The following is a 21876-nucleotide window of genomic DNA, read 5'->3' as shown; positions in this document are numbered from 1 at the left end:
ATATACGTAATGTTATAAACAAAATCAAACTTTCTGGTATGTTTTTCTGTACAAATGTATTAAAGGATCAGTTTTCCTAAAAACAGATATTTCAGCATTTGATAGATGCTGAAGAGTTTAGCCACTTTACAATGTATTATATTTCCCAGTAATTCTAATGGTGTGATGCATGTGCTGGGTGTAGGTAGTGATGGGTGAATCAGTCCAAGTTTCATTTATGGAGGCTATAAAATCCTACTTAAAATTTGCAAAACCTGAACTTAGCAGTGGAAACCACTGAAGTTTATGGGGGTGAATTGTGACGCTAATTTCAGGCCATTTTCAAGGTTAATAGGCACGCTATTGTCAATATGTCATAGAAATAAATATATGAATACTATATACAGTGAAGGAAATAAGTATTTGATCCCCTGCTGATTTTGAATGTTTGCCCACTCAAAAAGAAATGATCAGTCTAAAAATCGAATGGTAGGTGTATTGTAACACTGAGAGACAGAATAGCAACAAAAATTCAAAAGAAATGCATGTCTAACAAACTATGCATGGATTTGCATGTTCATGAGAGAAATAAGTATTTGATCCCCTTCACAAAACATGACTTAGTACTTGGTGGCAAATCCCTTGTTGGCAATCACAGACATCAGATGTTTCCTGTAGTTGGTCACCAGGTTTGCACACATCTCAGGAGGGATTTTGGCCCACTCCTCTTGGCAGATCCTCTCCAAGTCATTAAGGTTTTGTGGCTGACGTTTGGAAACTCGAACGTTCAGCTCCCTCCACAGATTTTCAATTGGATTAAGGTCTGGAGACTGGCTAGGCCACTCCAGGACCTTAATGTGCTTCTTCTTAAACCACTCCTTTGTTGCCTTGGCCATGTGTTTTGGGTCATTGTCATGCTGCAACACCCATCCACGATCCATTTTCAATGCCCTGGCTGAGGGAAGAAGGTTCTCACCCAAGATTTGACGGCACATAGCCCCGTCCATCGTCCCTTTGATGCGGTGCAGTTGTCCTGTCCCCTTAGCAGAAAAACACCCTCAAAGCAGAATGTTTCCACCACCATGTTTGACAGTTGGGATGGTGTTCTTGGGGTCATAGGCACCATTCCTCCTCCTCCAAACATGGCGAGTTGAGTTGATGCCAAAGAGCTGGATTTTAGTCTCATCTAACCACAACACTTTCAACCAGTCCTCCTCTGCATCATTCAGATGTTTAGTGGCAAACTTCAGACGGGCCTGGACATGTGCTTTCTTGAGCAGAGGGACCTTGCAGGCACAACAGGATTTCAATCCTTGTTGGCGTAGTGTGTTACCAATTGTTTCCTTGGTGACTGTGGTCCCAGCTGCCTGGAGATCATGGACAAGATCCTCACGTGTAGTTCTGGGATGATTCCTCACTGTTCGCATGATCATTGACACTCCACGAGGTGAGATCTTGCATGGTGCACCAGACCTAGGGAGACTGACAGTTGTTTTGTGTTTCTTCCATTTGCGAATGATTGCACCAACTGTTGTCACCTTCTCTCTAGTAGTGGCGATAGTTTGGTAGCCCAGTCCAACCTTGTGTAGGTCTACAGTCTTGTCCCTGACATCCTTGGACAGCTCTTTGGTCTTTGCCATTGTGGAGAGTTTGGAATCTGATTGTTTGATTGCTCCTGTGGACAGGTGTCTTTTATATAGGTAACAAAAGGAGACTAGCAGCACCCCCTTTAAGAGACTGCTTCTAATTTCAGCGTGTTACCTGTATGAAAAACACCTGGTAGCTAGAAATCCTGCTGAATGATAGGGGATCAAATACTTATTTCCCTCATGAACATGCAAATCAGTGCATAATTTGTTAGACATGCATTTCCTTTGAATTTTTTGTTGCTATTCTGTCTCTCAGTGTACAGTACACCTACCATTCGATTTTTAGACTGATCATTTCTTTGTGAGTGGACAAACATTCAAAATCAGCAGGGGATCAAATACTTATTTCCTTTTATATATATTATATATATATATATATATATACGCATACATGTATACACACACACGCAAACACATGCACACGCACACATGCACACTGTACAATGGAGAGGGGCCATTTTTAATGCGACTGAGGACAACATGGAAAAAAACACCAATCCTTTAAAATTACATGCTTGGCATGTGTGTGGTGTTATATATTACAGTACGATTTTCATATTTCTTGTCTTATATACAGCAGCAGAAATGCAATGCACTTCATTTCAACTTGAAATAGATTTTTATTAAGCAGTAATAGGCATAAATTGACCAGTGGGAATAGCAGCCACAGCAGATTGCAAAGTTATAAGAAAGTTGGCAAGTCTAATAATAAAATAAAGCTAAAGCCCTCAATACAAATTGGCCAGTGGCAAAACATAATTAATAGTATAGTTTTTGAGCTTGTATCATGTGCCTATCTGGTTTTAAACCTGGGGACCAACTGATTCTGTGCTGCATCTCCACATACTCTGCCACCGGAGGGTCTGAGGCCTTGCAGAATGTACTCTGCTTGGTATTTTTACACTGGGAACTCTTTAGCTCTGGCTGCAGTCAATCTCTAAGCAGCTCAGCTCATAAATAGCAAGAATTCCTGTGCTCTGTGCCCATTTGTGTGGATTTGTTCCCTGAGTGTGCGCTTTCCTGCTGAACTACTGGATTTTTGGACTTTTGCCTGTTTTCTCGAATACTCTTTTTGCGTGACAATTATGCATTACTCTACCAGTCTGTGTATGACCCTGCCTGTCTCTGACCACGCTTTTTTTAGATTCTGACTTTGTATCTGTCAGTCAAGTTTTGTTTGCCCGAGTATTCTAACGCCTGAACCCCCAACCAAAGCTCCACTCTGGACTAAACCTTTCTACAGGTACCTTACAGATTGTACATGGCCTTAAACATTTAATACAATAAAATTTCGAAGCAGCGTACACAAAAATCATTCAAAACCAAATAACCACATCCCTAAACTCTACCCATTCCTAGATTCCCATTTTTTCCTAAAAATATTCAAACTATAGACACCAAGTATGTATTTGGTAGAAAATTACTAGAGTCAAGACAGTATGCAAACACTTGAAAAGGCAGCAAACAGAAAGACAAGGCAGATTTTATCTTGCAATGAAAATGAGAATGTATTAACTCAGAGACATTGGGGTTGACTTACTATAGCCCAATAGGCTGTTCACTTTGCAAGGGAACTTGCACTTTCTGAATGAGGTGAAGCTCCTGCTTACTTCCATCATCCAATCATGTGCAAGCAAAAATGCTGTTTTTTTTTAAATTTGCCTTACACATGATTGGGTATACTTTGCAAGAAGAAATCTGAGCACATTCACTAGCCAAATTCCCCTCACAAAGTGCAACTTCCCTTGCAAAGTGAATAGCCTCTTTGCCTTTAGGAAATCAACCCCAATAGCCACTAATATTATGAAAAGTGGCTTGACAGTATGTGCACAGTTTTTTATAGGCTGCAATATGATAGGGAGAAGTGAAGCAGGTTTTAGCTTTAAACAGAAGTTGGAGTGTATTTGAGAGCCAGTTTCCATGAAAAATGCACAGTGGCTGGACAGTCTGTAAGCAGCTTGGGTAGGCCACAATATAAAAGAGGTAGAACGGAGGCAGTTTTCATCTTGCAATGAATATTAGAGTATATTACCAGAGAAAAAAGGCCACAAAGTTTTGAGTGCTGGAGCACTTGAATAGACTTCAGAATCTCACTGCACCATGTACACCTCCCGAGGTCATGGACTGTAAAATGTTCCATTGACACCTGTCCAGTTTCCTCCTCCTCCTCACTGCTAGCACCCTAACCCTCCTTGTATTCCCTCCTCTGCTTCACGGGGATGGAGAGAGTAGGCAAAAGTTCCTGCTTGCCTGAAGAATGAAGCAAGCCTTTCTCCTCTGGCTACTGAGCCTCTGGTGCCCAGTCTTTGAGTGCTTCAGGAGAAACACAAGAGGGACTGTATCACTAATCCTCATCGTGACATGGCTCATCATTTTGGTCACCTCTTCAAAAGGTGGCAAAATGCTGCCAAAAGTTGAGTTACAGTGGGCAGGATTGTCACAAATGGGGCAGTTGGCAAACAGCTGATGTTGGTGCTGCATTTCTGCGAGGCGAATGTATGACCCACCTAAAGTGGCCACAAACCCTTCCGGCCTCCCACTCTCCCAATTGGATTTTTTTATTTAATATTATGAAGATTGTAACACCAGCAGCTGGTACACTTCAAGATAGCCATAAATACTGAAACCTCCCAATAGTCAATAAAAGGGCACATTCATCTCGTAGGGGTTGGCAGGGAGGACCACAGAGTGCTGAAGGAGACCCAGCAGATTGACATGCCTGGAAGTGTTATCTTTCCAGTGGACTCAAGCTGAGAATTTTTGAATCTGCATTCTCTATATTATAATTATTGTAATTATAAAGGATTTATATAGCACCAACAGTTTACGCAGAGCTTTATGATATAAGGGAGGCATGCACAATTACAAAACAGTTTAATACAGAAGGAATAGGAGGGCCCTGCTCATGGAGCTTACAATCTAAAGGGAGGGGAAGGTGTTACAAAAAGGTAATAGCTGCAGGGGATGATCTGAAGGAGGCAGTTCAAGTACTGTTCTTAGGTGGAGGTAGAGTAAGCTTCCCTGAATAAATGAGTTTAAGGACAGGGTAGAAGCTGACTGGACATACTGGGGCAGGGAGTTCCAGAGGATGGGAGTGGCTGTGGAGTAGTCCTGGAGGTAAGCATTGGAGGAGGTAACAAGGGAACTGGCGAGCAGGAGGTCTTAGGAGGAGCGGAGAGAACAGTTTGGGTGATATCTGCAGATGAGGTTGGTGATGTAGCTGGGGGTGATGTTGTGGATGGCTTTGTACATTTTGATTAGTATATTGAATTGTATACATTGGGCTAGTGGAAGTCAGTGACTAGATTGGCAGAGAGAGGCAGCAGTCACAGATCGGTTAGTAATGTGCATTAAAACCACCTATATAGCTTATATCAGTAGTTCACTGAAACAATCATTTCACACATTTCTCTAGAAATTTTGATTTTTATAAGCAATATTTTAAATCAGCTTTTTTTTTGCAGGAGGAGATTAGAGCTGGCCGCACCTATGTATTTTTCTCATTATAGGTTACCTTTATAGGCAGACCAGGGTGGATAAAAATCAATGATTTTTTTTTTAAAAATCAGATTTTTTTTATTTAAATTGGATTTTTTTTTATTTAAAATCTGATTTTTTTTAAATAAAATGCTTTTTGAGGAAAATATATTACCATCCAAAGGTTATTCCATCATGAAATAAAGATTAGTTTTTTAATTATGTAGAATAAGGCTGTATATGTTTAATTTTTTTGGTAAATAAATTCCATGAATCCATTCACAATGTCATGCTCTTCCAGAGGTTTTTGTAAGATTATTGGGCAGTTTCTCTGCCTACAAGATATTATCACAGATGCTTGGTTTACTTTTGCAGTTCTCAAAACTGAATTTGACTCAGCGGAGATCACATGCCTCTTCTTCACAGCAAAAATGTTATAACATGAACAGAGTTAAGAAAAAGACCTTCATCCTAACTTCTACAAACCTATGAATACAGAATCAACCCCTTCAGTGCTAAGTTTCAAGACGTTCAGTGAATAGAAACAATATTTTTCTGATTGTTTGGAGTGGAATAGATCTGCACAAGAACAAAGTGAAACTACGTGTGAGGAGGAAGGGGCTGACAGTCTACGTTTCCTAAAATATATATATTTTGTTTAGCCAAATTAGTTAACAAACATGGATGTTTGTTTAAGCAAATAACATATGCTGGAATGTTATTGTTTCAGTTGAATAAATCTATTAAAATTGTTATTATTAAGGTAATGATTATTTTTGTCCTTCCTAAGTACAACAGAAAAGTTGTCCAAATATGAATGATTAACCTATTAAACTGGGGATAAAAAACTAATATGAAAAGTTATTCTAAAAATCTTCATCTACTTGCATATTAAAGTTATACCAGCAAGAATTAGTCTATGTAGAAAACTAGGATTTAAATCAAGCCTTACTGACTAGTGATTTAAATCGTGATTTAAATTGTGATTTAAATCAGTTTGATTTAAATCAAATCCACCCTGAGGCAGACTCCAAGAGATGTCATATTGTAACATTGTCCAAAGTTGGAGCTCTGGTATATCTCCTAACCCTTCAACAATTATGTCCTCTAAGTCCTTTTGGGGAGATTTCCCTTCCCTGGAGACACAAGAGAAGAGGATACATCTTACTTGGAGGATTTCCTCTTCCACCTGTTCTAGCAACAGGTGTAAAATTTTGGAATTTCACTCATGTGCTGTGCTTTCAACAATGGACACCAATAAATCAGAGGGTGAATCTGCCCAGTAAGAACATGGACATGAATAAACACACAAAAGGTTTAAACCTTTTCACATTCTATCCTCAATAAATAAAAAAATATTGTTTCTTTAGATACATGGATGCTCAACCTTTTCAAGAGCAAAGGCCTCATAAGTGATTTGGTAACTGGTTGTGTGCCAAAGTGAATTGGTTCAGAATTTCAATTCCACCCCCCCCCCAAATAGCATATAGAACAGTTTCCTCCTTCAGCCGCTCAATGCTGGTAGGAGAAGAGGGCACTTTTTTTTTTTAAACAAACATTCATTTTAGTGACAGTCATTGTAACGTCTCCAAAACAAATACGTTATGTGTACACAGAACCGTGATGGTGAGGCAAACCGGAAGTGGCGTGGACCCATAACCGGAAGTGACGCAACGGTGTCTTATGCCGTTTGTTCCGGAGGTGGTGAGAGCACCTAAGCGGTCTCCGCTTTCCCACACTGCATTTGGGCTTGTAATTTTTTTTTGCACATTGTAAGTGCAATTTTTAAAGCAATTGATATATTTGTACTACACCATTGGAGCGGGCCTTGTTCCTTCTTCTATTTACATGATATGGTTGTTCATGGAGTGACATCGAATACCTTGTGAGATCCTTGTGCATAGTTGGCTGAACAAGTGGATATCGGGGATTCCTTTCACCTCTTGCATTATCGCTTACCAGTTAAAGTCCTCTTCTTTTCCTCACCTGCCAAAGCAGAGGACAATAAAGCACTAATAAGTGCACACTCGTGTGGGGGCGCACTGTGACCAGTGTTTTTTTTCCCATCACTGGATATTCTTCATTTTCACTGGAAGTTGTTTTCATCACATGGTGGATTTAAATATGTGATGTTTTATTTGGATTCACATTTATTTATTTTTTCACTATATTTTTTTTCACATATTAATGACATTTTGAATATTTATTGGTTGTTTCACTTTTTGAAATATTTGTCATTTTTTGAAATATTTGTTATTTCTATGATTAGTCTATCACTGCTAAGTGTGTACGCCACTTTTACACCATCACTGTGGGTTTTAATTTTAATTCTTATTGGATTGATTTATTTATATAGTGGCAGCAAGGGATGTTATGATATTGTTATTTTCACATATGATTTAATTTATTTCTGCATCCAGCGTGATATTGTGTATTTCACTATTGATTTCATACACTTGGTTTTGATTAGACAAACAGCTATATTATTATTATTATATAGTATTTATAAAGCGCCAACAGTTCACTCAGCGCTGTATATTACAAACATGCGACAGTACAATAACAATACAATGCGATACACGAGGGGTTCGAGGGCCCTGCTCTTTCGAGCTTACAATCTAGGAGGGAGGGGATGGTGGCACAGGAGGAGATAGCTGTGGGGGATGGAGTGGTAGGAAGAGTGGAGGAGATCGGCAAATTAGCAGGGGGTGGGGTAGGCTTCCTTGAAGAGGTGGGTTTTCAGGGTGCGCCTAAAGGAGAGGAGAGTAGGTGATAGTCTGATGGATTGGGGCAGGGAGTTCCAGAGGATGGGTGACACCCTGGAGAAGTCCTGGAGGCGAGCATGGGAGGAGGAGACCAGGGAACTAGAGAGAAGGAGGTCTTGTGAGGAGCGGAGTGTGCGTGTTGGGTGGTACTTGGATATTAGGTCGGTGATGTAATTTGGGGCAGTATGGTGGACAGCTTTGTACGTCAGTGTTAGGATTTTGAATTTGATCCGTTGCGCAATCGGAAGCCAGTGGAGGCATTGGCAGAGGGGGGTGGCGGAAACGGAGCGGTTGGTAAGGTGAATGAGTCTTCAGAATAACACAAGGAAGGAATCTGCAACAAAAGTTTGTTAAAATCCCTACAGATCCCAGAGAGAGGAATGTTCTTTTCTCAACAAAAGTGGAGTTACTTTTTAAACTAGCAGTATATAATACATTTGTTTAGCACCGAGTAATTTGGTTCTCAGCCTTGAATACAAATTCCTGTTTCAGCCATCAGTTAGGAAGACAATTACTTTTAGTCAGTTCCTAATGCAGTTACACATCTTTTATAAAAGATTTTTGCCATTTTAGTCTCAACAATTGTATTAACAACTTTACATTTATTATAAACAAGGACACAAATGACACGCACTTTCCTTCTTTCCCATGCCCTTCAAATAAGTAATGTTAAAATAAGAAGGTCTCTCAGTGTTACATACATAAGACATGGTTAAACATTACTAGCCCAATCTGCCACTAGATATGCATGCCACATTTTATTATAAGCTATATTCTGCTTTGGGGAAATTAAAATGGATTCCCTACAGAGCTCTGTGAATGAATGACGCAGCTGTGTGGTCAGAGCCCTGCATAGCCGCATACTTTTCAAATTGTAACAGCGAATGCAGGCAGAAGATACCCAGCCAGCTGTCACAGGGAAGGGGTTGAGGGAAATCGGGGATAGGCTGCAGGAGCGGGAACATGAGATATGAGGTTATTTCTAAGATACTTATCAAGAGCCCCCTTTTTTTTTTAAATATATGTGCCCTTGACTACCATGCTGTCTTTATGGTGACCTACATTACATGGGCCTGGATGGTTCCCCATTGGGAAGTTGGTTCTTCTATTATAAGATTATGTATACAAGAATGGCTGTTTACTGAATGTACCTGAATTTCCCACACGAGAGGCAGTGGCTTCATATTGGGTTACTCATTTGCACAATTATGGGCAACATGCTCATGCTATGAATTCCAGTCTACCCTACTGAATGATATTATTCTATTGAGGATTAGGCGTGGGTTCCAGTGTATTGATTCTGTCACATGTGCTCCTAAGGAAATATTCCCGAAATGCGTCAAGTCTACATGTGAATTGTAAATTGGAATCTTTATATTGTGAATCCCCATGTGTAGAGTAATTTTTAATATTGTTTAATAGTACATAATAAAGTCGTTTTTACTGTGCTCAGTTTTCCTTCTATGTGTCCACACAAAGTCCATGACTACATATTTTGTTCATAGTTGTACATGACCTACCAGAACACAATGATCCTTCTGTCAGGAACCATAAACCAGGTGGAGACAGAAAGTGCAGCTAAAATCACAACTTTAATGAAATGGCAAATATAACAGATCAGGAATGTAGTCAAAACAGAAGCCAGGGTTTGGATGTCTGCGTGGGTAATCAGATGAGCCATGGTCAGAAAACCAGAAATCAGCGTAGCCAGGAGCCAAAAATGATGAACAGGCATCAGAAGAGAAGAGAAGTCAACCAGACAGAGTTGTATGCAGGAACACAGGCAGCAACACACTGGAGATCAAAGGCCACGCAAGGGCAAGAAGGAAATTAGATAAGCTGCTAAAATAGCAAAAAAAGCTGGCTGTAGGCTGAACTAATGAGGCAGCTAATGGTATCTAAGTGAGTCACTGTGACTAGTAATTAACTGACAGCTAAGCAGCTTCTGAGCACTGAAAGAAAAGGAGCTGCTCATTAAGTGGCAGGAGGCCAGCCCTGAAACTTCTCCACCATTGACTCCCCCAGCATATCTCCTCCTAGAATGTATGATGCATGCATGTTCCTAGCCCCCAAGTGCACAACTGTACATTAAACCTTATTTGCCACATTGTAATCCAATTAAACAGTGCATTGAGGTTGGCATGTAAGTTGGAGACATCCTGTAAGGACGTTATTCCACAACATAGCTTAGTGTCATCTGCACAGACTGAACGGCACTTTTAATCCCAAACTCTATCATTTATAAATATGTTAAAAAGAAAGAGTCCCAACACTGAACCTTGGAGTACACCACTAATAACCTTAGACAAGAGTATGAATTATTAAGCACTACTCTCTGAATATGTGTGAGGAACGGTGTCAAATGCATTGGCAAAATCCAAGTATAGCATGTCCACAGCCATTCTTTTGTCTTAGTTTTTGCTTACTTCCTCATAAAATAAATCAGATATGTTTGACAAGTTCAGTCTTTCGTGAGTCCATGCTGACTATTGCTTAACCTCCCTGGCGGTATTCCCGAGTGTAGCTCAGGGTAAAATGTCAGTACCAAAAGCGGTAACCCCGAGCTACACTCGGGCTTACCATGCGGCGCTGCATAGGGAGTCCCTGCAGAGCTTACCTTGTCCTTCACTCCTGCGATGCGTCCCCGGCCATCTCCTCCGGCTGATGCCGGCATCCGGCTTCTGTGTTCCGGTCCCTGTGATGTCGGGACGTACAGGTGCCGCCGGCGGCGGGAAATTTGAAAATTTAAAAAAAATTTCATTTTTTTCAAAACGAATTTTACATAGTAAAACATTGCTGACCATTTCACATACATTTTGTCCCTAGTGCTTTGTCCTGTCCCCTGTCTGCATTTTGACTGTTCTTTCTGCCTGGAAACTTAGAAAAGTCTATGGCGTCCAAAAAGCGTCCCTTTAGGTCAAAAGCGGTTTTAGACCGGCTAGAGAACAGCGATAGTAAATCAGAACCACTTGCAGAATTGAGTGATAATGATTCATGGGGGAAATTCGTCATCAGACACTGAAAACAATTTTGCGACTTTGCTCAGTGATGTGCAAACTTGCGCTCTATTTCAAATTTCAGTGTTTTTGGTTTGATTATATTATTGAATTAAATGTATTATTATTATAATATTATTTTTTATGTATATTTATTAAATTATAATTTATGATTTTGTGTTTCAAATTTTATCATACCCGGGATGTTTAATAGACTCTTGTTCGGACAGATTTCAGTGAGTTATTCCTAAATATTACAGCCTACAATAAAAAAAACTACATATTTCCATGCAAAATAATGGTACCGCTTTCAGCACCAAAAATCTGAAATAATCATACTGCTAGGGAGGTTAAAACATTGTTTTCTAGAAAAAACTCCTCTGAAAGGACTTCCTATTTCATAGTTGCACCTATGGAGTATAATCTCTGTGGACAAAAATACCTTTTTTTATTAGAGGTCAGAGGTTAACGGGCAGACTTGTCCAAGTTGAGGGTCTACAAAAGCTCAAATAAATGCCTTCTATAACAGCATGTATGTGGGTGCTTCCGGAAAGGTTATTGTGGTGTGTAATCTTTGGTTTTTCTATTAAGCTGTGGCTGTAACATCGTTTTTTTATTGTTGCCCTGCTGAGCTGGTACCTCCTGAAAGTCAAGGGTTAACATGTTGGTCAGGTTTTCCCAGGCTTTTTGGGTTAATTCTCTCTCTGCTGGAACAAATGTATAAAAGAGGGAACCGCCTCTAGTTAGCATGTTAAGGATGCTCCTTGTATGTGAAAGGTATTAAGAGTACTGCTGAATATGTGATGAACATTTTGCCACAAAATCATCCCTTGATGGTAACTGGGACTTTAAGGACTTTTACTACAATTTAAAAAGTATGACAACCTAAATGGGTAAAGGCACTGAGTAACAGTACTTTGTGAGAGGAATGGATGTCTAAACAAGAAAGCTGTTATGTTTATTTGTACTTAAACAACTTTTAGTAAAAGAACGTTGTTGTTACATACCAATGCCAGGTCTGAAGTTACTTGAGGACATACAAAAAAAGGTGCATGCACGGCGCATTACACATATGGTTCCCACCAGGGGACAAGATAATAAAAGAGAAGATGCAGTACAAAGGGTCTGATTAACATTCAAGCTAACCAGAGAAGGCTATATTTCCATTGCCAATGACTACAGTACTAGTGTTGATGTGCATATAGCAGCCAACCATTCTGAAAGTAGGGAAGGAGTTTGTGTGCTTAGGCGCCTTCCCTTGTGAATGGTATCCAGTCTTGGGTCCAACTCACATCATGGGGCATCCTAAGGACCCAGCCTTATGTCACAGAAGATGGAGTGAGGCTTCAGGAGATAATGAGCATGGGTTAAGTACAGAGTTGAGCTTCCTGTTCATGGAGATGACGTGACATCTCAGGTGGATCAGGGTCACTGAGATGAGGTGACAAGTAACTGGGCTGGTAGAGTACAGTGCATGTCACCATTTTAGAAATGCTGCACGAAAAGGAGAGAAGTGTATTAAACTTTTATCCATAGTGTACAGAGTATAAAAAAGGTACAGAACTGTGCCATGGAATCCAAAGGGTTAACTAATGTCTGTCCAGAGAAGTGCTGCTCATTTATGGAAAACGCCACCTTAAAACCAACTACTTGCTTTGCATATGCCTCTGTCAGCTCCTAGGGGCATGAGCGCACACTCTTTCCAGTCCCCACATTAGGCACCACCCACAACTACAGTGCAGAAAGGCATTTCTTAATGCCAATCATGCCTGACGTTAGAGGATGGGCTACAGCAGCAGAAAAACACTCCAGGTTCCATTCTTATCACCTAATAACTATCAAAATGAGGCTACATGATGCTCTGGAAAATTAAAACTGGACAACTGAAAATTGGAAAATGTGATCTGGTCTAATGAATGCTACAGTGGTGACAATTGCTCAGTGTTTTTTTTTTTTTCAAACTTAGGCCAAGGTTTCTCAACTAAGATTCCTCCAAAGGATGCTAGGGGTTTCTTGGGCAAAGAAAAATGTCTGCCTCTCAAACTTCCCACTGACACCATTGATCCTTTTAGCTATCTGTTATTATGGAGGCAGAAACAGTATTTGTTAACAGGTGTTCTCTGAAATTATTTCAACGGTTACTCTCTGTTTAACAGGTTGAGAAAGGCTACCCTAGGCCCTAAGCCAAAACACCAGCTATGACCCCAAACCTAATGCCTATGACCTAATCTGCAGAATTCTGTACTTGCCTTATAAAGGCATTGAATATATTTATGCCAAAAGCAACCCGTTCTGCATCTAGATCTTACCAAAAAAAAAAAAAGGAAAAGAAATCAACCCAAAATGCATAAAAATCTGACAGCAAACATACTCCTTTAAGTAGCACTTCTGTTCTTTTATGTTCAAATTTCCATGTGGCCAATGTTAAGCCTTTGATGATATGAGACCCCACAGCAGCATTTTTTTTTTTTTTGAAGAGTAACTGCAAGTAGGTCATTTCAAATAGTTCTGTTACATTTTTGAATTAGATCCCCCAACCTAGAGTAGTCTATCATTTCTATAAGTACTGGTCATTTCAGGGTTAGCTTAGACTTCCTTATTTACTGAATGTTGATAAATGGAATAGGAAAAGAGCTTTAGACTGCATAAAACAGATGCATGAATGTCAATCCAGATAAAGCATTTTGTTAGATCTGTGAAAAACCTGAATTTAAAAAAAGACAGGAAAATCCACTATGTTCAAGAATCTGTATATGCAATGAGAAAATACAAAAACTCTTCAATTAAAAAAAAAGAAATCAAAAACTAAAACTGGCTTAATGACCTGATACTGAAGCAAATGAGAAATGAATTGAGGATTAATTTGTCAGATGAAAAGGGATAGAATCTTTGCTGTATCAAAGCCCAGAGGACTATGCCTGCAACTGGGATTTTTTAAATGGAGATCTAAATCCCATTTTGTTTTTTAAAGCACAGTATCATACAATTCCCTTTGCTTTTATAATAAACTGTCCCACTTCTTTTTTATCCTTTTTGCATATCAGTGCTATGGATCCTTTACAATGTCTTTCAGCCACTTCACGTCTACATAGGGTATCTGGGCATTGTGACAGGAGGGTAGAGTGTGACATTAGGACAACTCATGTGGTGAACACTATATTCCTTCAGAACCAGGAATCTGTTGCGGCAGAGAATATATTTGTAGGCTACTGGGCAGCAGTGGCCTAGTGGCAGGAAGCAGTCTGAAAACAAGAAGCGGGAGCCGGAGTCAGGAAGCGGAGCTGATGGAGCAGCTATGCACAGACAAGGTTTCCTTGCTTTCCAGCTGCAAAGTGTGACATCAGTTGCAAGGAATCCAGCGGTTTAAGCCACCAATAAATGCTAGTTTCCCGTCACATCCCCCTATTTCTATGTTGATATGTCCCTCCTGTGACAAGGACTGCTTGCTGATGAAGCTCTGGTGTTCATGGGTGCCCCCCCCCCCATCTTCCCCAGGGAACAGAACACAGTCATTTTAAAATCTGAAGCCCCAGTGGTTGGCGATTCTGATTTTACCGCACCCCCATCCCAAGTGCTCCAAGGTGGCTGCCTAAGCTGCCTTGTGCTGGCGCAGACCCTAGATATAGATAATGTACCCATCCTAATAAACTATTTATTTGTTATTTTTTTATTATAAAAGTAAAAAGAGGGCGATATAAAACGAGTGCAATATTTAACATGGTTTTTAATCAACTAACCCATCAATATCTGGTTGGATGGGTGTAGTAGCAATTCTCAAGCAGTTCATCAGATATTTTGGTTCTAATTTTGCCTTTCGGTTGCTTCATCCTTGAAAATAGTTGCTCACAAATATAAATTGTGAGCAACTGATGACATGAATAAAGGGTGTCTTTGTGAGGAGTGGATCTTTTTCTTTGGGAAGATAAAAACTCCAGTAAAGAGACACTGTCACATTTTTCTTCGGCTGCCTGTGTTAGCTAAGTGTGTTTTTTTTTTTAAAAACACAAAAAATTGGCAAAAACCCCACATTTTTAAGCAATGGACACAAATTCTCCTGCGCTGCCAGTACCCCTAAAGTGCAAGAGTTAAAGCAAATACCCAACCGTGATCCAAACGTTGTAAATGAATATAATAAAACTGATGCTGCGCTACTCAAAAATGACCTCAGCAAAAATATTAAATACCCTAAGAAGCACTAAAATGCAAATATAAGTGAAAATCAAACATAAAAATGTGACAAATAAATACTACACAAATAAATGTGCATAAACTAAACGATTGAATGAAGTGACCTAAAAAAATATTGACCAATATACATATACAAAATCATATAAATACATGTCTATTTATCTATATATATATCTATATCTATATATATCTATATATCTATAGATATATATATAGATATATACATACACACACATATATACATACATACACACACATACATTTACACACACAGTATGTGTGTGGTGAATAAAGTGCAAAGTCCCAATCAGTGTATAAATCTTCAATAAACTGTGAAATCAACCAGTGACCACTGAAAAAAAATCCTCCACCAGCTAGCGTGTGCACTCACCTCCAGCCATGACCGATAAAAGGGTCATACACACTTCAACATGCATATGCTCAATGATGGTATCCTTGCATGTCCCTTCGATACTGTGTCAGGAAAATCCTCTTAAATGGATGAAACACCAGCTATGGCAATGGTCATGCACGCTCCAAATAAGCACACCCAGCAGTAATACCTCGGATGTCCCCTCTCCATGATGCGCCAAAAGACTCCTTATTAAAATTTTAAATGCAGAGTGCTTACTCACATGAAAAAAAATGGGTCTACAGACCCATACAGGCATGTAGTGAAAAACAGCAGAACTGGGTGTACCAAGATGGGTATACCAAGATGGCGGCTGCCGTCCGTCCTGGAAATGACGTTACTATGTTTCCGTCCTATGCGTTACGTCACAAATCACGTGACTTCCTCAGGTCTCGGAAGGTAGTGATTGGTAACTCAATTGATACAGAGACCACAGCTTAAGCAAGTTTACAATTTTGTGTTGGGCCGCATTCATAGCCGTTTTTGGCTGCATGCGGCCCATGGTCCGTGGGCTGAACAGGCCAGTTCTACATGCTTTATTCTGCAGACTTTATAATTGTAACTTTGGGAAGAACAAAACAAGTTGTGGCTTTATATATCAAAGGAAAGCAAGATTTTAGAAACTTCCGATCCAAAATTTTTCTATGCACTACACCCACACATTTTACATCTTCTATGCTAATGAATCTAAACTCAAAATTATATATCAGGTTTAGACAAGAAGATTTAGCATCAAAGGGAAATTTTACACATCATCTCTTAAAAACAAGGGAAAAAATGAACCCGTGAACTCCTAAAGCTATCTAACAAATACAGCAATTGTGCTAAAAGCAAAATTGTCCGCATAATGAAAACCTAAATTTAACAGAAAATGTCCAAGAAAATTCAACAGGCTTTTTGTAGTTTTCCTTAATAGGGATGTGTGGAACTGAGACTTCTCATTTTGCACATTTTCACAAAACCTGTTGTTTAAGCAAAATGAATTGAAATCATTAAGAATGGAAAAATGAACATTAGCTTTGGTGTTTTTTGGTGGAATTAGCTTAACATAGCTTCTCAGGGTTAGGTTTCTTTCATGGCCAGGAATCTGGCAAACACATACTTGTCACTTGTTTTTAAAATAAATAAAAATATGACTGTCAACAAATGAGAAGGGAGAACACAGGGCAAGACTGGCATTGGCCACACTGTTCTATACAGGATGTTGTGGAAAGCGTATGACCTCTGGACCAGGGGCGGACTGACAACTCATGGGGCCCCCAGGCAATAGGGGATCATGGGGCGTAAAAAAGACTATGAAAAAGTTACCAGGGGTATCTCATGGGTCCCCCTACTGACCCCGGGCCCACGGGCAGTGCCCGGGTTTCCAAACGGTCAGTCCACCCCTGCTCTGGACAGTTCAGCAAGCAGATATAAACCCAAGCGATCATAGAGAAACCCAGGTCCTGGATTGTGCCTGCAACAGCTGGGTGACCTTCTGGGGAAATCACAAGATACATACAGTATATTTAAAAACTGTGTTTTAACTAGTTTTACCTGCAATTTCAGATTTTTTAGTTTTGCTTTAAAACTAAGTTTTTTACTGCTCTATATTTTTGCAAGTTCAAATTTAGGGCTGGCCAAAAGGATACTGACAACCGCAATAGCAGAACAGCACATGACATATCACCCCAAATGAGTTTATCTATAACATTTTCAGGGTTGCCTATAAAAAGCTATATGAACAACAATGGTCATCTTAACTACTTTTATATGAAAGGTGATATTTACACAACTGACCTTTGTGTCTTCTTCTTCATCATCAATGTGTGGTAAAGATGTCAGTTTTGGCTCCACAATCTTTAAACTGTCATTCTGTGTTTTGTCTATAGAGCCATATGCACCTAGCCCATTGTGCGACAGGAGGGGCTTGGACTCTGATTTGTTGTCCTCTACTAGGGGAACCTCAGGAATGCTGGAGAGGTGTACGATAAGAAACACAATGAAGACTGAAGCTGAAAAGAAATACATGACTTGGAATTCAGACCCCATCAGCCTTCCAAGAAACGTAGAGCCCCAGTCAATGGCACCAGTGAGATATCCCAGCGCTCCTCCAAGTCCTGATTGGGAAACATAATAATATGTGCAGATTAGACATTAAAAATGGACACTTCTTTTGATATCAGTTATTAATAGATTTTAACCATAGCTCCCAACTGTTACTGATTTGGAGGGACTGTCTTTTTTATTTGCAACCAAGTCCCTCTCTTTCTGTAAGCAGGTTGAAATTGCTTAGAAAGGTAGGGACTGGCCCAGGCTGGGTTGGGAAGGGGTTAAGGTGTCTATTCTCAGTTCCTGGGCTTTTTTGGCTTCAGCCGGCCCATCTGTTGTATAAATTGGTGGAAGGCCGAGGCATGGCACTTCTCTGTTGCTGCTGTTCCCGTCTAAACCCAAAAAAATGGGAGAGGACTGATGTGTGCCATCTCAAATGTTGAGGGTACCGGAGTACCACCAGCAATAGACTTTGTCATTATGGACTCACCTACACAAGGTATGCATGGGCTGCCAATCAGCTTAGTTAGGTTAGGATATGGACTGTTTTTTACAGTTATTATGCTGCACTGAAGATCGTCAGTAAAGACTGTTAAACGTTTTGTGAGTCTGGTCTGAAGTTATTCAAAGGGATGCATACTGGGGCTGGCGTATCTAAAAGAACCTGGGTCTGCAAAGCACTAGAGGGGAATGAAGTATGACACACTATAGTGCCAAGCAAGTACACTAAGGAAGAACAAGGTTAATACTATGGATAACTAAATACACATTAGAAGACACATAGCAACCAGTCGAGGAGTGACTCCTCCAGTAGCAAGGGGTGGGGGGTCACTAATTGGGCTCCCTCTCTAGCGATCCATCTCCCATGGCAACTGGGAGCAGACCAGCATCATGGAGGCATTCAGCCTAACTGTATGGTATAAAAGAAAAAGAGTTAAATAGTACACCATGGGATCTGTGCTATGTGTCTGGCGGGATCTCATTCCGTTACTGGAAGTAAGGTAACAAAAGGTACGCTGACTGGTGGAAGGAGAGCAGTGTGGTCCTCTACTCTGAATGCAAAACCTACAATTTTCTGTGTGCAGAGCTATGGAACATCATTTCACAGAGAAACTTGGCTTCATTACTACACGAGGTGTCAACTCATGTCTAAGTCGGGAGATTGCCTTAATGTCAGACTGTTCACGTGAGTGTGCCTCCAGGCAGAGGTACCCCTAATGCACGAGCGCATAGGCCTTGCCCACATGTCCTCCTTTCCTCCTTAGCTGTTCCTCTTTTTGGTCTGATGTATAGAGCTCTATACTGCACTAAACAGTTTTTTTAACCTTCAAATTATTCCATTTGTTGTTTTGAAAAAACAAAATAAACTGGTTCTTAAAAAAGCAATTTTGGGTTAAACCATTTATTTTTATACATTATTCTCCACACTCATGTTATTAGGAGGACATTGAAGGGAAATTTCCTTTGCCTGCATACTATGTGTCCTTCTTTCCCATCTCACAAACTTGGGAGATATGTTTTAACATATTGTTCACATAACACGAAAAATAACAGGTTGAACTGGATGGACCAATGTTTTTATTTAGTCTTACTATATGTAACTACGTATTATCTATGTAATTTGATGATTTTGATTACCATTTTTTTATAGAGTGAGAATGAAATAGTTTTAAAGGGGTTTTATTCCTTTGAATTTAAGGCTCTCATTCCTATTTTGGACCCCACAGGGGAAAAATCTCACTTGTCCTCATTAGATCAATACAAGAAATAAGGGATGAGACTACAAGGCAGAGACAGCAAATTAACTATTTCTAACTCTTCCCCACTCTAATAAAAATGTGTTTTCATCTGTGACCCCCCACTGGAAGGATTACTCATTTCTTGTCTTGACATACAGTATATCCCCCCATTAGGGCACAGATGGCAAAAACCTGACAAAGGTTCATACTGTTCCCCACTCTAATGAGATAAAAGTGATGCCATTATAATTTATTATAGTAGGATCTTAGGCAGGCCATACATGAATATTTTTTTCATTCAATCAGCAGCTTTGAAAAAAAACAAAACAAAATTCCAAAAAAGAACGAATTCCCCCATTCAATGTGTATGTGAATAATCACTCCCGCTGAAATATTGTATTCTGCTGGCAGGGAGCATTCGGGAAAAGCCCAACAGGCTGAATGTATACAAGTCGATCGATACATAGAGTTGCATACAACCAAGTAGCCTATACCTGAATCAAGATTCAGCCAGTCCCTGCTGAACCAGCCAAATTTCGATCCATGAATGACCGGCTTTAGTTTGTGCCATTTGCTACACAAAAGCTTAAAAAGATTTCAATCAGTCCCCATTATACCATACCAGACCATATGCCCGCAACATGGGGTTGGCTGCTACCACCCCTACTCATTTACCAAAAAAAGTGTCCTTTATTAAAACCCACCACCAAAAAAATACTTTTCCCCCAAAATAGGTCCAAAGTCAATAAAGACAAAAATGCGGACCTGCACGGAAAAAAATTAAGAAATTGCCCACCGGACACAACGTACTGTCCATCCAGGAACACACGCCAAAAACCAGGTAAACATATTCAGTTATGTGGCCTTGTATGGTTCAGGAAAGGAGGATGCTCGCTCATCCTCCGCTTTCTTGGCCTGCCAAACCTATGATTTTTTTTGCGTGGGGACCCCCACAAAATCCACACAAGACCACCATGATGTTTTATTTATTTATTTTTAATTGCTTTGTTTACATCCTGCTGACAGTAGGGGCTACCTGCTCCTTAACAACCAGCGATATCATGAATGAAACAAAATACTAATGCCGAAGATACGAAATGAATTCCAAAAACAAACAGGTCCATTAACGAATGCATCCGAAAACAAAATTCTTCAACTTATGAGTGGATCCAGGAACAAACAACAACAACAAAAAAATTCTAGCATGAACATGTCTAATGCCAATCCCTTGCCTTTCATGCCAATGTTTTGGCTTGCATTTTTAGCAATTCAAACACATTTACAGCACAGAGCAACTATAAAATACTGAACACCAACATGGCCTAGCATCTAGCAGTATTAAGAGATGGCCAGCAATGGCAGCCCCCATATTTAATTTGTGACAGGTTAACTTGAACAATATAACTCTGTGCCATCTGTGATGCTATGTGTCTTTAAGGAATAGGGTTGTCATCTATTTGACAAGTTAGCAAGTCAATTTTGCTTCCTGGTATGAATCAAGTCTTGTGGGACCAGCTTTGGAGTTCCTGTTCTATGTTTGTACTCAGGAGGCTGCAGGCAGTATTGCCGGGAAAAGGACTTCTCTTCTGTAAAAGGTAACCCATTTTATTGGCATTAATTCAGACACTGGAGAGGCAGAAATGTATTTTAGTGAATGTAGACTTGTGATTTAGCCCTTTTGTGCCCAGAGGTCATAAATGCCTAGATGTATAGGTCAAAATTAGTCAGCTTTGGTTAACTTAACAGTAATACTGTGACTAATTCACATACACCTAAATAAGGCTTTTATTTGGTACATTACATATACTGAAATATGTAGACTTCCTTTGTAAAGATCCCACAAATTTACTTCCTTGAATTCTTAAAAGTAGGCACTGCTGTGTCACACATTTCACAGAGCCTGCCTTCTGACCTACAGAGGTGCTGAGAGGAGGAGTTAGTACAAGAATCAATGATTGCCAGCAGCAAGGTACCATGGGATATGTAGTCCTTAGAAACGAGAGATGCTGTAAAGCATGCAGGGAACCCAGAAAGTTGTGGAAAGAGATGGCCAGCAGACAGGCAGAATTCACAACATTAAAGTAGATTTTTCAAGTAAAATTATAATGGATTGTCAAAAATAACTATTGTTTGTATTGCTATTATAGCTGATGTTATAAAATGAAAGTACACGGTGACCATAGATCTCCTTTAAACTCCAAACTTTCAGCATTGGACACAGAGGCATCCCTAGGATAGGTGTCACTCGGTGCGGTAACACTTGGTAAAACCCCCTCCGACGATCCCCGCAGAGCGGATTGGATCTTCGGATTGAGAAGAATGGATCGGACTCCAATCCATTATGCTCAATCCACAGATCCGATGCATCCTACGGGGATCGTCGGCTTTCTTAACAACTTACTTTTTCTTGGAGCGGGTCCGGTGTCACCCAGAGCGGACCGCACCCCCCCTGCCCTGCCTTGGGACGCCACTGATTGGACATAACACTGTAGCCTCAAGCTAGCAGTGTTCTTCTGCAAGCTAAAGGCTTTCAGTTTGCTAACTGAAGCCTCCATCCTGCATATGATCACTAGGTCATAGCCAACATAGTAATCACATTAAACGGGAACAGTCATCTGTGAATACACATGAGTTGAGGGC

The 21876-nt window shown here is 40.1% G+C and overlaps 1 protein-coding gene across 1 annotated transcript in view; it reads right to left on the bottom strand.

Annotated features, from left to right (window-relative positions):
• The window catches only part of SLC45A2 (solute carrier family 45 member 2), a 199042-nt gene that overhangs the window by 138846 nt on the left and 38320 nt on the right, over positions 1–21876 (bottom strand). The window contains exon 3 of the mRNA XM_089689451.1: positions 17246–17565. Within this exon, the coding sequence (XP_089545577.1) occupies positions 17246–17565 (320 nt within the window). The remainder of the gene's footprint in view (positions 1–17245; positions 17566–21876) is intronic.

Source organism: Staurois parvus, unplaced genomic scaffold, assembly GCF_062004578.1.
Source record: "Staurois parvus isolate SC_StPar_1 unplaced genomic scaffold, SC_StPar_1.0 ptg000475l, whole genome shotgun sequence".
In the NCBI taxonomy this organism is placed as follows: domain Eukaryota; kingdom Metazoa; phylum Chordata; class Amphibia; order Anura; family Ranidae; genus Staurois; species Staurois parvus.
This window is presented reverse-complemented; position numbering and strand designations above follow the sequence as displayed.